General features: G+C 39.4%; 1 protein-coding gene across 1 annotated transcript in view; it reads left to right on the top strand.

Annotated features, from left to right (window-relative positions):
- Nucleotides 1-1,833: 1,833 nt before the first annotated feature.
- PTPRB (protein tyrosine phosphatase receptor type B) overlaps nt 1,834-17,998 on the top strand; it is a gene marked incomplete at its 5' end in the record, with an annotated part of 84,448 nt that continues 68,283 nt past the window's right edge. The window contains 2 exons of the mRNA XM_081330186.1: nt 1,834-1,913; nt 2,882-3,276. Of these exons, the coding sequence (XP_081186312.1) occupies nt 1,834-1,913; nt 2,882-3,276 (475 nt within the window). The remainder of the gene's footprint in view (nt 1,914-2,881; nt 3,277-17,998) is intronic.

Raw genomic sequence — 17,998 nt, 5'->3', positions numbered from 1 at the left:
TCTCTATATATGTCTTCTCACTATTCTATCTGGGTGATCAAAAGTAATGTGTAAGAAACCTTTCTATTCCTATAATTTAATACAGGGGTCCCCACCCCCAGTCCATGAACCGGCACATACAAAATAAGCCCAATTCACGAGATGCAGGCAGCACATGAAACCATGCCCCCTCCAGTCCATGGAAAAACCTCTCTCCATGGAACTGGTCCTTGGTGCCCAAAAAGGGCGGGGGGACCTGATCTAATGAACTAGTACTTGTTATTACTTTCCTTAGTGGCAGCAAGAGAGAAGCAGATTATAAGATTGGAAGGTCAAGGCACGGGCAGACCAAGAGAAGAGCTACTGCTTTTGAACTCTACTACTGCTGCTGCTGATTCCACTACTCTACTACTTTACTACTTTTACAAACTGCTGACTCCAAATTAATCCAGAATAAAGCAATCAGAACCCTACTTTCTGGATGACACCACAGGGACATTTCTAGACAGCAAGAGTAAAAGTAATATATTTGTCTGTAACCCAGTGAGAAATCCATCTGATTTCCAGAGCAACCTATATATTTTAAGAGCAGCGCAGTGGCTCACTGGTTAAGGTGCTGGCTTTTCAGCTGGAAAGCCAGCAGCCCAAGTTCAAGACTTGAGCCCAATCTGTCGAAGTGAGCTCCTGTCCTTGCTGTAGCTCCTGTCAAACTAGCAGTTCGAAAGCATGCAAATATGAGTAGATAAATAGGTACCACTTTGGTGGGAAGGTAATAGCACTCCATGACATCCTGCTGGCCACTTAACCGCATAAATGTCTTTGGACACCGCTGGTGCAATGGCCTTGAAACAGAGATGAGCCCTGATCCCTATTGTTGGCAATGACTAGTGGAGTAAAATCTTCAGGGACTCCTTTATATTTTTTTACCTATGCATTATAAAGCTGAGGCTCTAGACTCTACAGTTCTTGAATTGTGCCACCTTTTTCAGTAATGCCACAATGGCATTAATCAAAATGAGGTATGTATATATATATATATATATATATATATATATATATATATATATATATATATATATATATATATATATATATATATATATATATATATATATATATATATATATATATATATATATATATATATATATATATATATATATATATATATATATATATATATGTAAAGAAAATCATCCTTCAGGGCCATGCTTATTATTTCATGCATCCTTCCTCACTTCAAAAAGATGTGGAGCCAATCCAGGCGAAAGGTGTTAATTTCTTTCACAACCATTGTTATTTGATAGAGAAAAACGGATGAAGTGACAGCAAGGTACAGTGAAAAATGATGTCATGAAGATGCCATGTGAATGTTACAAGTTGGCACTCAGGGCACAAACACTCAATTGAATTCATAATGAAGAGACCCCAGAGAACATGCCCTTCTTCCTTGTAGGATACAGAGAAATCCTATATGACATCTAAATATGTAATGTTCCTAGATGTGTACATAACATATCATTACAAAAAGCTGGTGGTATTTACAGGACAACACAGTATATATTTACACCTGCAGACAGGCAATTAAACCAAATTACAGCTCCTCTTCCTTAGCTGAGATCTGTTTTTAATGCCTTCATGTTTTGCTTATGTTTTCCTAAATATAAGAGATAGGACAATAAAGAACTGTATGAAAATTCAAAGTGATGTAAAACTCCCCCAAAAAACAATTGAATAGAAGGAAATGTTCGTCACAGACTTTTTCCTCTTGTGAAACCACATTTCCTTCCTAGCCTTCACTTCACTTATCTGGACGATGCTTTTTTAAAAAAATTGAAGAGAGAGAAAGAAGCAATGGTTGTTGTTAGAGGGAAAATGGGGGCTTTACTTCGTGTTTTAATTTCTACCTCCCTGGCCTTTGCAATCTCTGGTAAGTATGACTACAATTTTTCTGTTTCTTTTTTTTCTGGCTGTGATTTCCAAGGGTTACTGGGAATTTTCAAAAGGTTTCTGAAATAGAATAATTAATTTCTAAGGTTTGGTGTATACAACAGAAATAGAGGGATGGGCCATGGAAGCCCATAAATATTTAGATTTTATTCAGAAAGAAAATTAAGTTTTGTGTTTAAAAATTACCTTAAATGTGAGACTCTGAGATGCTGTCTGTTTTTCTGATTTCATATTTTCCAAAAGTTATAATATCACATGCTTATGAATATATATTATATAAAATATTCTGTAAAAATGGAAATGAATAGCAGAAACAAATGCTAACTGAGCATATTATTTCAAGTAATTGATCTATATCACTGGGACTTTTTAATGAATATTTGGCAGAAAGAAATATAAGAAGTATTACATCATGGTATTTTATAGTTAGGATTGAATAGTTTTTATCTCAGTGAATTTATTCTTGAATTTACCAGTTGTGTCTTTTAAACATTATAGGAAGAAAAAATGTTTAGGAATTGTATTACAATTAAGAGCATTACACCCAAGTCAGTACTATATATAGATATACATATATATGTAGAAACAAATATGTGATCAATAAGGACTAGCAATATATCTGACTGCCATTGCCACTGAATACTGTGCTACTACAAAATGTGTTAATCTCATCATGTGAATCTATTCTAACTCTGGCTATACTTTTGCAAGGTTTTTTGTTTAAGAAAAAGTAAAGACTGAAATTCAATAAAGCTTTATCGTTATTCATAAGATTGACATTTTGTCCAAACCATTTTGATCTATATATGAATTATTTATACATTAGCATGATGGGAGTGGTGATAAAATGAATGGGTTTGAATTTGTGCTTTTGTTATTGTCCTTATCTTATGAATATTAACAGATGTTCTACTCTGTTACTATGGATTCTTTGTCTCTCTTTTTTAGATAGTTTTCTGATTATCCATGAGCAAAAAGAGCAGTGTATTTATGAAAGTCATAAAATAGCCTATGTGGGAATGTGCAACTTGACCAATATTAATCAGCAGTGGAACTGGTTGCAAGAAGACAAGCTTCTTCATCTTAGAACTGGCCAATGTCTAGCCATTACCAGGTCCAAGGTTGCGCATTCCCGCAAAGTGATTATTGCCAACTGCTCTGAGGCTCCTAGCTGGACTTGTTACAGCAGTGAAGGCCTCCTGGAGGTGAAAAACAGCTCTCTCTTCCTTGAGAAAAGAAGTTCAAGAGTAGTTGTGAAGAAGGGCAGGAAATATCCCCATAGTTGGAAAAAACTTGATGTCAATGAGAAGGGAGAGAACATCCATGAAAATCTTTGTTCAAAGATTGGTAAGCATTTTGTTTGAATATGTTTCCTGTCAACTATAAGCACTGACTGATTTTGCAAGTACAATGACATTTGACTTCTAATCATTTAGAAGCACTTTAAAAGCTCTCCAAAATAGTCCAACTGTAGTTTTAAGGACAGTGATAAGAAATGCCTTCTTAATTATATATGTATGTTTGTTATCTTTCTCCATGCTTCCAGGTAGCTTTTCATGGCCTTTCTTGGGGATGGTGAACAGAAAGATGTATTTCCCTCACAGAAATGAAGAGGCCAAGATTAGCAATCATTTAAATACATGGTCATGCTAGTAGTGTGGAAAAAAGGGGTGTTGTCTGTTTGCCTGTTGAAATTATAGAGCTTAACATTTCTAACATAAAACCAATCATACTAGTAAAAAAAACCAAAGATCAGTATGCATACTACAATATGGTGGATTAAAAAAAGCAATAGATGAGAAACACTATTTGCTTGAATATATGACTGGAATAAAGTTTGAATTACAGAATGATTTATTCATATCTAATTCTGTTAGCCACTATGTTGAATCAGCATATAGCCCAAAGCCAGCAAAAAGTTTGAATGACTGGTATAGGGCTGATATATTTGATATTTTGTTTTTCTTAATGACCTGGATCAAATAGACATTTGAATGCTCTATCCATGACCAATGAATATGGTATAATGCATTTCTTTTCCATCTAATATATTTTAAACTAACATATTTAGGATATGGAGTGCAATGGCCTATGCAATGGTTTAAAGGTGTGAATAATATATGCCAACCAGAAAATGATAATCAGACAGTCACTGTACTCTCATATTAATGAATTTACTATAGTACACAAGATAGAAGAGGCTCCACCATTGAAACCCTTTCTTTTGCTTTCTGTTTGATCATGTTGATGTTTTAAGTTCTATACATTTTAGTACTGTTTGGGCTGGATGGTTCTGAGCATGACAGATTCAAATTTATTATTTACTTTAAAAAGTATATGTTCTTATTTTAATGAAGAAAGCATTAATATATTAAATACATAAGCCTGGATCCAATTGTAACAGGCAAATTGAACATGCAAATCAGGCCATAGCTTGAGTAGACCTCTTTGTGGAAAACTTAATACCTGGAGCATCATTGGGACTGGTTATATACACAGAATATGACTTTCAGTATTCAGGCATTCAGTATTCCTATATTGAAGCAAAAAGGGCACAGAGTTTTATGTATACAATAGAGTTGGTAAGCCTTTAAACAAAAGCATGTAAAATGCTTACTACTTAGCATTTCAGAGATCTGTGCATAGAGGAATGTGATTAAGAACAAATGAGAGATCATGAGTTATTGGATGAATAGTTGTTTAGGGGATTGGATGGAATGATACAAGTAAAATGAAATATGAGCAAAATAGAGGTAGCCTATGTCAGCGACTGTGTTGGCTCTGGTCAGGATTACACTTTTGCCGAAAAAGCATGGATTCTCCTGGATTCACAGTGCCTGCTTGATCTGGGATTCCTCTGCCCAGCTTCAGTTATTGCTTCTTTCTGAGTGAGTGGCCTTAACAAAAGTTACCAATGCCTTCATGACTTTGGGCTACTGTTCAACTTTTTGGAGTACAACTAAAGATCACTTGGAAACTACAGTTGGTATGGAATGTGGCTGTCCATTTCCTGATGGGGTGATTAGAGTTCTTTTGGCTAGGTGCCACTATTTCTGTAGGTACTACATAGCCTGCCAATAACTTTCCAAGTAAAAAATAATGTGCGAATGTTAATCTATAAAACCCAGCATGGTTTGTCTACCTGTTATCTTTTCCCAACAGAGTATAAAACCATCTTGATGAATTGTTCCATTTGGAAATGGGAATATTATTATAGTATCTTCTGTTCAACCATTTATATTTACTCATAAATAAGTTCCTTTGAATTTTATTGGATTTTAGTGGAAGTTCAGTGATATTTGCTGAAAGGATAAAGTAAAAGCCTTATACCTGAGAATAAATTTTATTTCTTGGAGTAGATTGCATTGAATTTACCAAGTATACATGCATTTGCCTGCACTGTAAATCTTATCGATATCACTCAAATATTGAAATAAAACAATTATGGCAGTTTCTTTAAAAATGTTACTTGACACATTTATTTCAAATTTCTCCCTTACAACTGCTAGATGTTTGAATTAGGACTGTAGCTGTTTCAGAAAGTAAGGGTACTGAAAATGCAATCAATTTTTAATGTTAAAAAACTAATGATATTAAAATATATCTTTGTATTTTAAGAGGTTTGACCAGGAGCCTACTAACATTAATAATTATTTTTATAACTTGAAAAAATTCTTTGGCTCCTATGAGAAAAAAGTTTTAGACATTAAGCTTGACATGAGTAATACCCATACGTTATATCCTCCTTTTGTTTTGTCTGCAAACTTAAGCAGACAAAACAGAGGATAAGAGAAAAGAATATAGCATTTGAACAGAATGACTGATATGGGTTAAGAAGAACTGGCAATAAGAAAGCAAACAAAATGTCTCCCAATTATTCACCTCTTGATCCAATCAGTTCCATTTAGCAGCTGAAATACATGAGCATAATTGCATTTGGTATTCTTTGTGCATTCTGACTTTTTCCTAACATTAATATACTATAGTAATATATTATTAGTATAAATAATATTTCTATATAATTACATTATGTAATCATTATATTCAGTGCTTTTTTGTGAAAGAAAAAGGTGCCGGAACTCACACATATCATACAACCCGCCTTGCCTACCCTACAAGGTTCCATCCAAAAAAGGTGCCGGAACTCCGTTCTGAGCGTTCTATGAGAAAAAAAGCCCTGATTATATTAGTGTAAGAATAGTATTTGTGCTGGTTTTCTCCCATTATCTTGCCTTCAGAGTAGCATTCAGTCAGCAGAAAATAAAGGCCCTAAAACAATAAGTTGACAAGTCAATTTTACCCATATTTGAAGTTTACTTTTAAGCCATATGAACAGTTCCTTATACAGATTTCAAATCTAATTTGGAACACACAATTTTGAAAGTAGTTTTGCAAAATGAAACTGTGGGAAGACAGGTTCCATCACCCTTCTTCCATGGCTAGTGAAATTAGTTATGATCTTAGAGTTTAGCCATCACTTTCATTCTATGAATTTCTTCTGGTCCTTTTCATTTTTTACATCTAGCTTCTGTTTTTAACTGTGTTTAGTCCAAGGCTTTTTTTTGTCATAGAACACCCAGAACAGAGTTCCGGCACCTTTTTTGGATGGAACCTTGTAGGTTAGGCAAGACAGGTTGTATGACATGTGAGAGTTCCGGCACCTTTTTTTTTTACAAAAAAAGCACTGGTTTAGTCAATCCAATCAAAGTTCACAATAAATAAAATGATAAAACAAATATTCAAATTAATTGTAATCTAGGAAAATTTGGCTTTTAAATAAGGAAATGTAGCTATATTACCCTTTGGAGAAAGACTGAAAGATTGAAAACCTGACTAAAAAACTTCTTAAATAAAGCTGAGATATGGATTTTAAAAGACATAATATATTAACAATTTTAGATCAGACCCTTTAAAGTTGCATCAGTAGTCTGGGAACAGAGGTAAACATTACATTTATGAAAATATGTCAAAAATATTTAATTTGTTTAGCTAATCAACATAAAAGACGCATTGTGGGGTACTACAGTTAGCATCAGCTTATTCTGATTTCATTAAAAAGGCCGGGCCAGGCAATCTTCCATTACTAAGAGCCATCATTTTCAGAGCACCACCAAAGGCCCATGGAGCATAACAGCCATGTGGCCAGAAATTTTCTGTCCATTTTTGGTTAATGTGCTTATTTATTAAATACATATGCTGCCCATTTTAGTATTGAAGCAACTCTTTGTTTTTGTATTGAAGTAGTTGTTAAACTAGTTACTTAATTTGTTTAATTAGATTTTAAAAAGGTGCAATGGCTCAGTGGTTAAAAAGATGCCATAGAAGGTCTATACTTCGGCAGTTCAAATCCTACCACTGTGTGACGGACTGAGCTCCCACAACTTGGCTCAGCTCCTACCAACATAACAGTTCGAAATTGTGTAAATGCAAGTAGATAAATAGGTTCACTTCAATGGGAAGGTAACAGCGCTTCGTGTTTCACCATAGACCCTGAGCTGCGGCCTAATGTTATGCTGGCCACATGACCACAGAAAAATCTTTGGGCAGCACTGGCTCAATGGCCTAGAAATGGAGATGAGCACCGCCCCTAAAGTTGACTAGTTTAGCAGAGCAAAACCCATAGGGATTCTTTTTTTTTACCTTTTTAAGATTTTACACTGTTTTGTCCATACATTAAAAAAAACCTGAAGGCAATTGAATGTTTAAAGGAGCTATTATGGCACAGCAATATATATTTTTCTACAGCACTGCAAAGAATGAAAGATTAGAAGTTGAACCTTAAATATATTCATGAACAAAGCATAAAAAAATAATGTGTGGCAAAGCCCCTTGTAGACAGAGAGGTAGGCATCCGACTGGTGAGTAACAGAAAACAAACAATATAGTCCAAATATATATACAACCTGCTGCAGGATGCTGGAGTTTCCCCCTTACCACAGTGTGAAATAGTTAAGAGTGCTGATATGGCAGGAAAAAAACAGCTATCAAGACTTTTGAACTATATGTTAGGCTAAGTAACATGCAAGAGGTTTACAACAAGGAATAATTGTCACTGAAAAGGACCTCACAAGAATAAATATCTTAAATAAAAGATAAGTTTTATTTTATTGGAAACATTAAACATGCCTGACAATGTTTTTCAAAGAAATTTATTTCAGGATGAAAGTCTGCCGACTGCTTCTTTTAAAAGAGTAGAAATCATAGGTTGGCATTCTAAACCTTCATAATTACCGTATATACTTGAGTATAAGCCGAATTTTTCAGCCCACTTTTTGGGCTGAAAAATTCCACTTCGGCTTATACTCCAGTCAACAAAAAAAACTTACCGAGGACTTGTGCGCGGCCGAGGCTTTGGTGCTTCCGGGATCGCCCGCACCTCTCCCAAGCCACCGCCGTCCGAGACCTGCCGAAGTTTGGGGAGGTTTGGGGAGGTGCGCGCGCACCTCCCCAAACTCCGCGCCTTGCCTGCCTGCTTCTTTCCGCAGCGGAAAGAAGCAGGCAGGCAGGGCGCGGAGGAACGGAGACTTGCCGACGTTTGGGGAGGTTTGGGCGCCTCCCCAAACCTCGGCAGGTCTCCGTTCCTCCGCGCAGACCTGCCGACGTTTGGGGAGGTTTGGGCGCCTCCCCAAACCTCCCCAAACCTCGGCAGGTCTCCGTTCCTCCTGCCGACCTTTGGGGAGGTTTGGGCGCCTCCCCAAACCTCGGCAGGTCTCCGTTCCTCCTGCCGACCTTTGGGGAGGTTTGGGCGCCTCCCCAAACCTCCCCAGGTCTCCGTTCCTCCTGCCGACCTTTGGGGAGGTTTGGGCGCCTCCCCAAACCTCGGCAGGTCTCCGTTCCTCCTGCCGACCTTTGGGGAGGTTTGGGCGCCTCCCCAAACCTCCCCAGGTCTCCGTTCCTCCTGCCGACCTTTGGGGAGGTTTGGGCGCCTCCCCAAACCTCGGCAGGTCTCCGTTCCTCCTGCCGACCTTTGGGGAGGTTTGGGCGCCTCCCCAAACCTCCCCAAACCTCGGCAGGTCTCCGTTCCTGTTTGGGGAGGTTTGGGCGCCTCCCCAAACCTCCCCAAACCTCGGCAGGTCTCCGTTCCTCCGCGCAGACCTGCCGACCTTTGGGGAGGTTTGGGCGCCTCCCCAAACCTCCCCAAACCTCGGCAGGTCTCCGTTCCTCCGCGCAGACCTGCCGACCTTTGGGGAGGTTTGGGCGCCTCCCCAAACCTTGGCAGGTCTCCGTTCCTCCGCGCAGACCTGCCGACCTTTGGGGAGGTTTGGGCGCCTCCCCAAACCTCGGCAGGTCTCCGTTCCTCCGCGCAGACCTGCCGACCTTTGGGGAGGTTTGGGCGCCTCCCCAAACGTCCCCAAACCTCGGCAGGTCTCCGTTCCTGTTTGGGGAGGTTTGGGCGCCTCCCCAAACCTCCCCAAACCTCGGCAGGTCTCCGTTCCTCCGCGCAGACCTGCCGACCTTTGGGGAGGTTTGGGCGCCTCCCCAAACGTCCCCAAACCTCGGCAGGTCTCCGTTCCTGTTTGGGGAGGTTTGGGCGCCTCCCCAAACCTCCCCAAACCTCGGCAGGTCTGCGCGGAGGAACGGAGACCTGCCGAGGTTTGGGGAGGTTTGGGGAGGCGCCCAAACCTCCCCAAACAGGAACGGAGACCTGCCGAGGTTTGGGGAGGTTTGGGGAGGCGCCCAAACCTCCCCAAAGGTCGGCAGGTCTGCGCGGAGGAACGGAGACCTGCCGAGGTTTGGGGAGGTTTGGGGAGGCGCCCAAACCTCCCCAAACAGGAACGGAGACCTGCCGAGGTTTGGGGACGTTTGGGGAGGCGCCCAAACCTCCCCAAAGGTCGGCAGGTTTGCGCGGAGGAACGGAGACCTGCCGAGGTTTGGGGAGGTTTGGGGAGGCGCCCAAACCTCCCCAAACAGGAACGGAGACCTGCCGAGGTTTGGGGACGTTTGGGGAGGCGCCCAAACCTCCCCAAAGGTCGGCAGGTCTGCGCGGAGGAACGGAGACCTGCCGAGGTTTGGGGAGGCGCCCAAACCTCCCCAAACAGGAACGGAGACCTGCCGAGGTTTGGGGAGGTTTGGGGAGGCGCCCAAACCTCCCCAAAGGTCGGCAGGTCTGCGCGGAGGAACGGAGACCTGCCGAGGTTTGGGGAGGTTTGGGGAGGCGCCCAAACCTCCCCAAACAGGAACGGAGACCTGCCGAGGTTTGGGGACGTTTGGGGAGGCGCCCAAACCTCCCCAAAGGTCGGCAGGTCTGCGCGGAGGAACGGAGACCTGCCGAGGTTTGGGGAGGTTTGGGGAGGCGCCCAAACCTCCCCAAACAGGAACGGAGACCTGCCGAGGTTTGGGGAGGTTTGGGGAGGCGCCCAAACCTCCCCAAAGGTCGGCAGGTCTGCGCGGAGGAACGGAGACCTGCCGAGGTTTGGGGAGGTTTGGGGAGGCGCCCAAACCTCCCCAAACAGGAACGGAGACCTGCCGAGGTTTGGGGACGTTTGGGGAGGCGCCCAAACCTCCCCAAAGGTCGGCAGGTCTGCGCGGAGGAACGGAGACCTGCCGAGGTTTGGGGAGGCGTCCAAACCTCCCCAAAGGTCGGCAGGAGGAACGGAGACCTGCCGAGGTTTGGGGAGGTTTGGGGAGGCGCCCAAACCTCCCCAAAGGTCGGCAGGAGGAACGGAGACCTGCCGAGGTTTGGGGAGGTTTGGGGAGGCGCCCAAACCTCCCCAAAGGTCGGCAGGAGGAACGGAGACCTGCCGACGAGCCGCGGCCACACAGGGTATTCCTGTGTATTCAGGCTTGCAGAACGGCGGATCGGCTTATACTCGAGTCAATAACTTTTTCCAGTTTTTGGGGGTGAAATTGGGGGTCTCGGCTTATACTCGAGTCGGCTTATACTCAAGTATATACGGTATATGCCAAATGATCATATTTGGAAACACCGGCTCTTTATAACCCACTAATTACATTTTTAAAGGGAATCTTCAAGCTAAAATTGTTATATCTAGTAACCAGGCTAGTGTTGTGGCAGCAAAACAAAGTTTTGTTGTGCCTGAAACTCAGTTTTTAGTAGTCCGGTGTCTCTGACAAAAAAAAGATTCCAAAGTGCTATAGGAAGTGTGATGCAGTTGTAACCAATATTCAGCAATTAAATAGTGGGACCATAAAATGTCACAGATTGATCATTACTCTCCCAACATAAAAATATATATTATTTTACCATGGATGAGGTATGAAGTGTAATCATTGATTTCTGTACTAAATTCTGTCATCTCAAAAAGATAAACTCTTCAAACCATAATCCATTGTCAGACATTTGGCAATCATCTCCACCAAGTTATTTGTTAAACAAGTTGACAGACAATCTGTACACCATTTATTATAATGTAGTTCTTGACCAACCAGATTGACTAAGGAGATTCTCAGTCATCCAATGTCATGGTTGTTCCAAAGATGCTTCTTCAAATCTTCTTGGATAAGAAGCAAAGTCTTCAAGGAAAAACAAAGTCCAGTTGCCTTTTGAAAAGGCACCTTTGGGATGACCAACCTGATTGTGATTATTACCCCAAATGGAGCCTGTTTCTGCTAACACAGAAAGCATCTGCTTGCCAAAATGATACAACTAGTGTCTGGGATGGTTTCCTGTCATGTGCCCTAATAGTGGGTCATGGTTATCATATTTTCATCTACTTAAGCTAAAGAATAAAAATAAGAAATGGATTTTGAAAGATGACAAGCTGACTTTTAGATGATGATGTGATGATATTGATGAAATTTTAGATGGCTGAATCAAAAAATCCATTCAGTTTATGTAACTGTCACGAAGTTATTACTTTTCAACAAATACCCAAGTTAATATGACTGATGATTATGTGCTGCCAAGTCAGTGTCAACTCTTAACTACTACCCAGTAATTTTTTTTCAAGATGATCTATCCCAGGGGTGTCAAACTCAATTTCATTGAGGGCCGCATCAGCATTGCAGTTGCCCTCAGGGGGCCGGGTGGGTGTGGCCTACTGGGTAGGCGTGGCTAGAGTGCGTATGGGGGCCTGGGCAGGAGTGGGACAGATCTGAGGGTCTCTGGCAGAAGGAGGGCCTCTGGGCCAGGGCCAAGGCAGTGGGGGTCATTCCCTCACTGTTTCCAGGATGGCTTTGCGGGCCACATGAAACCACTTCACGGGCCGGATCCAGCCCCTGGGCCTTGTGTTTGACATGTCTGATCTATCCTCAGCCTGATCCTTCAGTTAATGGTGTATACTGCTATCATAACTGAGCAAGTTCACCTTGCTGCTGGTTGCCTTCTTTTTCTCTTTCATCTTTTACAACATCATGGATTTTTCAAGAAAGCTAGGTCTTTTCATTGTATGCCCAAAATCTAATAATTTGAGCCATTTGTGCTTCAAGTGGAAACTCTGGATTTGTTTGTTGTATAATCATTTGCTATATCCTTGACTATCCATAATATTGTTAGGAGTTTTTAGTGTTGATCTAGCTTCTTCTTCTAGTACTAAGAGTTCCTGCAAATAGAAAAATATCTTCTAAGTCATCTTGGATATTGACATCTCAAAATTTCAGTATACTCACATCTTTGATCTTGAATCTTGATCTATGCATCTGTTACCACCTCAGTGTTGGCATCCTTCGGCATATCAGTTCATGGTTGGGTTTTTCTTTTGTGTTCAGATATCTGTTGCGAGACACCTTGTATTTCCATGTCTGTTTCTATCAATGATGTCTTTATAGAAGTCATTGCAATACTGCTTCTTGTCATTTCTCATAGCTCTCTGAAATTCTTTGTTAAGTTTCTTCCTGAGATCTTTTCTTTCTTGTCTTTGGCTTCTTTCTTGGAAAGTTCCACTATTTATTCTGACAATCAGATGGCTTTCTTCTGTTTCTTGTCTTTGGCAGAAATTATCAAGCTGTTTTCCTACTTCATTTTAATTTCCTTAGTCATAGAATCCGATTGTGGTTTCTTCTGTTATTTCCAATTTTGGAATTCCAGTTTCCAATCACAAGTTGCACATCTTGTTTACAGGTTGTAGCAATTTCAGATTGAACTTGACCATAAAGCTCATCAACCTGTATTAATGGCTGGACCATAAACACTCAACATATGAAAGAATTTTTCACTAAGTCTAATTTGTATTATTTGGTTATTGATTGCATTGTATCCAAGCAATTTTTTCTTCTTCCCTGCATGGTATCAGTAGCAAGATAGATTTAAACTTGCATATCATAAATGTCATTGATACTTTGAAAGTATCTTTTTTTTCTGAAGTTGAAAGTCATCCAACCAAAAGGCCCATCATCCAGCACTGCATCATCAGTTAATTTTACATACATGCATGTAATTTTCTTGGTAAAATACAGGTATGCTTTACGGTGATCTTCTACTACACAGTATGAACAGGTTCCTTTGCCATTGTCACTAAAGTATTCATTCACCTTAGTATCTCCATATGTCATACTTGCCCGTTATAGGTGCATGCTTGCTTTATCTAGTAAGATGGGATGATCTTCATACTTTGGGTAACCCTGTCAAAATTATATTTTCTTAACATAAATTCTCCCAGAAATGCACACATGCTATGATGAAGCAGTAGAGCCAATTCTGAGGGGGCATATTAGTCTACTACAATAAAAATACTTGTTTTTCAACAATTGTCCCAAAGGTGCTTTTCAAAAGGCAGCTGGATTTTCTTGATTAAAAAAAAAGCTGAAGAGGTTTCTGGGATGAGAAGTAAATGTTTTCAAAGAAAAAGAAACCAAGAAAGTCCAGGTGCATTTTTAAAAGGATCTTTGAGACAACCCTGACCTAGATAATTGAGAATCTCCATAGACATTTTTCCAACAAGTTATTTACATATCACCTGTTATGATTTCCCTAAACATGATACACTTCAAATGTGATAGGACTATGATGTCCAGAATTCCCAGTCAATTGAAAATGGGCTGGACATAATACTTCAAATTGTAAAAGGCTGAAGTAGAATCGTACAGGACCATATTCTTCAGAGCAGAAAAAATATATGTGTATATTGAAGGGACGCGGTGGCTCAGTGGGTTAGGACGCTGAACTTGTCGATCAGAAGGTCGGCAATTTGGCGGGTCGAATCCCGAGTGCCGCGTAGCAGAGTGAGCACCTGTTACTCGTCCCAGCTTCTGCCAACCTAGCAGTTTGAAAGCACGTAAAAATGCAAGTAGAAAAATAGGGACCACTATGGTGGGAAGGTAACAGCGTTCCGTGCACCTTTGGCGTCTAGTCATGCCGGCCACATGACCACGGAGACATCCTCGGACAAGCGCTGGCTCTTCGGCTTTGAAACGGAGATGAGCACCGGCCCCTAGAGTTGGAAACGACTAGCACGCATGTGCAGGGGAACCTTTACCTTTACCTTATAGCCTTATGAATAGCAGAGAAAGTCAGGGAGAAATAAGATCTGGTCCAAAACTCCTAGCTGGTGTTAATGGTACTGATGAAGAACTGTGATTTAGATCTGACTTCAAATTTTAAGGCTTGTTATTGATGCATGTGCAACTTGCAAGTTAAATGGGAATCATGTGTTAAATATAATATAAAGTAGAAGATTGGGATTTGCCATGTATTGCTTTAACAAACATTTCCCATTCTCAGCTCTCTTTATAACATATGAAACTGGAAAAATACAGTATATGCTACAGAAGAAAATATCCATTAATTATTAATGTTTCACTTGAGCAATTGCAAATATTACTTGGAAAAAATGCTAAGTGGTACGGTTAACAGAAGAAAATAAGAACTATAAAATGGGAGATTTACCTTAAGGAGAACAACTTATGGAGAACAGCAATAAAGTATCTGAAAGCAAATAATTCCAGGAAAACTTTACAATTTCCTTCCTTTCCTTTTCTCTTCAATATCATCTTTCCTCTTCTTGTCCTTGGCTTTCAGCAATAAAACACATGTTTTGAATGTAGAAAGTAGCAGGTTTGATACTTTGTATATCAAGAAACACCTGGGAAAATCTCTGTAACACTGAAGATAGTCATGATGGATAACACAGACAGACCAAAGAAAATGTTTAGGCTTCCAGGGTCTTTATTTTTCAAATTTAATTGCCTACCATCTCACAGTTCAAGGTGACTTTGAGTGGCCTTGTTTTCATTTTCCCTTGCATCCAAACACTTCAAAAGAAGTCACAGTAATAATAAAATTTAAATAATAGCAATAATAAAACATTTAAAGGAGTAGTTAACAACAAATACGAAATGGAAGCAGATTCAAAACTTGTTTAAGTTTGGGAAGTATGAAATGCCTAAGCGAAGCAGCATTTACAGATTGCCTAAATCAGCATGGAAAAACAACTATCCTGGGACGAATGCTTCTGGTCAGTTTCTCAAAACCATTCCCAAATGGCTGCAGATAATGTGACAAGATCAACTATCTGACATCATGATTGTCATCTTTAAGAGTTTATTTCAAAGACAGTGCTGAGCCATGTTCTAGCCAAATTAATATGAATGCACTTGAAACTTATTAAATGATTGCATTATTTTGAGAAGGCTCTTATAAGCCAGCAGATAACTGGGGCTAAATTTGGTCTTTGAGAGTAATCCTGATACCTAAAATTGTTCCCAGGATTGAAGCGGGAACCAAACCTTCTTTTAATACTGGTGCTAAATATTTCATCATAATGATAATATTAACTAATTCACTATATGCATTTTGAATCAATTGTGTTTCTGGTTGTTCTATCTGGGCAACACACTAAAATTACTTTTTCTATTTTTGAGTAAAACAGAATAAAATCACTATGCTATTTTGGGCATCCTGATTGTTTGTCAATATACTGCATGTATTTCCATTTTGTGGGATGCAGACAATGGTATATTCCCTTGCAAGGTATTCTCTATTTTACAAATCCTAGTATTGAGTAAAGTCATGATTTGAGGCAGAGATTAGTATCTATGAACTCAGTTATCACCATGGTGTATGAAAGATTGCATCTTGAAATGTAAAAGGAATAAATGCTAAAAAGCATGAAATCATAAATCAAATTGATTTACTTTATTTATTTCAAATATTAAATATTTATTTTAAGTAAATAAAAGAGACATGAGTCTATGAAATTAAGAGAAAGAAGAAGAATGAAATAGGTATGAATTAAGATACCTGATCTTCTACAGAAGAATTAAATAGTACATAAGAAAGTGAAGGTATATATTTAAATTCTGAAAATAAGGACTAAAAAGTTTCAAAAATAGTGAATTAGTGCAATCTAACTTGTGTCTGCATATCAAAGTAAGAATTCATATGTTGGTGACAGTTGCATGCCATGCTGCAATGAACTGCAGTAATGAAAGAATCAGAAATGAGTGTTGCAGAAAACTATGGGGTATTCTGAATCCATGCAATTGGAAGTAGGGGTGGGAAAAGGGGGGTTATCTGTAACTATGGGAGAACAAGAGAGTGCAGAACAAGTGATTGGGCCATTTGGCAACCCAAAAATGAATCAGCATGGAAACAGTCTGGATTGGAATCCTGATACAGAAATCAGAGAATTAATGAAGTGGGCCATACCATTTTTGATCATATCACAAGACGATTTTGGAAAAGATAAACAAGGAAGATAAGAAAAGAAATGAAAGAAAAAATAAGGATGAGAATAGAATTAATGCAGAAAGAGAAAATATATGTCTCATATATAAATAAATTCAATAAAAAAATATGAAAATAGCTAATTTCTCAGTGGAAAAAAGAAAATATGAGAAAACTGCATGTTACAGAATGCTAAAGAAGGGCATGGAGTTAAGGTAACATTTGAAACATATCTGAAATTTGATTTGATTTGAAACATTTGAACACATGAAAAATGATGCTTGAATGATGTAAAAGACCTACTGTATAAGCTAAAAAAAATAAGAGATTGATTGCTGCAAAACATGAGGATGACAGAAAGATATTGTATAACATGTATAGTGAGGAAAAATATATTTGTAAAGAATGTAAACTAAGAAAGCAAAGAATAATTAAAATTAAAAGTTTAATTATTATTTAAAAAACAGATGTAGAGCATGGATGTCAAATTTGCCATGTCACGTGATGTGTCACGATGTATTGCGACTCTTTTTGCATTGCCGGCAATGAGGTGGGTGTGGCTTCAATATGATGAAACCGGCCTATGGGCAGGCAGTTTGACACCCCTGATGTAGAGCAATTTTGAAGGAAATGTAACAAACCTCCAGCAGGGTAAATGGAATTTAAAATAAAAGAAATGAAATGGTAGGGTGAAACTCAAGTAAGAGAATGCTGACAACAGTATTTTAGAAATTTTCATGGGAAAGATGCTAAATATGTCAAACAAGAATTAAAACAGTGCTATCCAATAAAAATATATATAAAAAGGCACTGTTGCTGTGACAACAGTGTAGATGGTGCGACTGACAATATATTAAAGCAAGGATATGATTTACCTATGATTGTATGCCTCTTTTAAAGGGTGTGAAGACTCCATATGTGCCTAATAATTGGAAGAATGCTACTATTATCCCCCTTTAGAGAACAAATTTGGAACACTGAATTCCAAAACTGAAAAGGGATTCATTTATTAGTTGTGCCTTGGAAGGGTTTGGCAGAATTCTGAATAAAAAAATAATGCAAGAGGTGACAGTGAACAAAACCTGAGAAGCGCAAAGCAACTTTATGGCAGATAGGGCAGATTTTTGATCTTCAGCAGATGGTTGAAAAATGAGTGACACTTGACTCATAGAACATTCTTCATGGATATGGAGATAAAGAATAGTTGCTGAATATAAAAGCAGTATGTGACAGAAGTAAAACATGCAAAAGAATAAATGCAATCCTTAATTAATTGGAATTAAGCAAATGATGCACTGAATGGCTGATGTAATTATGTATAAATGTAGTAGAAATGCATATGATTAGGGTAGTTGGGTTTTGGCAAGGGAGGTAGTTGGGGACACAAGCATGCATGAATAGCTGGGGACCTCTTTTATGCAGATGTTGCTTTGTTGTTAGCAGAGAACCGAACAGATTTGCAGCAAATTTTAAATAGATTGCATGATCCATCATCAAAGAATGTGC

The sequence above is a fragment of the Vipera berus genome, assembly GCF_964194415.1.
Source record: "Vipera berus genome assembly, chromosome: 6".
Taxonomy (NCBI): domain Eukaryota; kingdom Metazoa; phylum Chordata; class Lepidosauria; order Squamata; family Viperidae; genus Vipera; species Vipera berus.
Note: the sequence above shows the minus strand (reverse complement) of the source record. Positions and strands in the feature narration are given on the sequence as shown.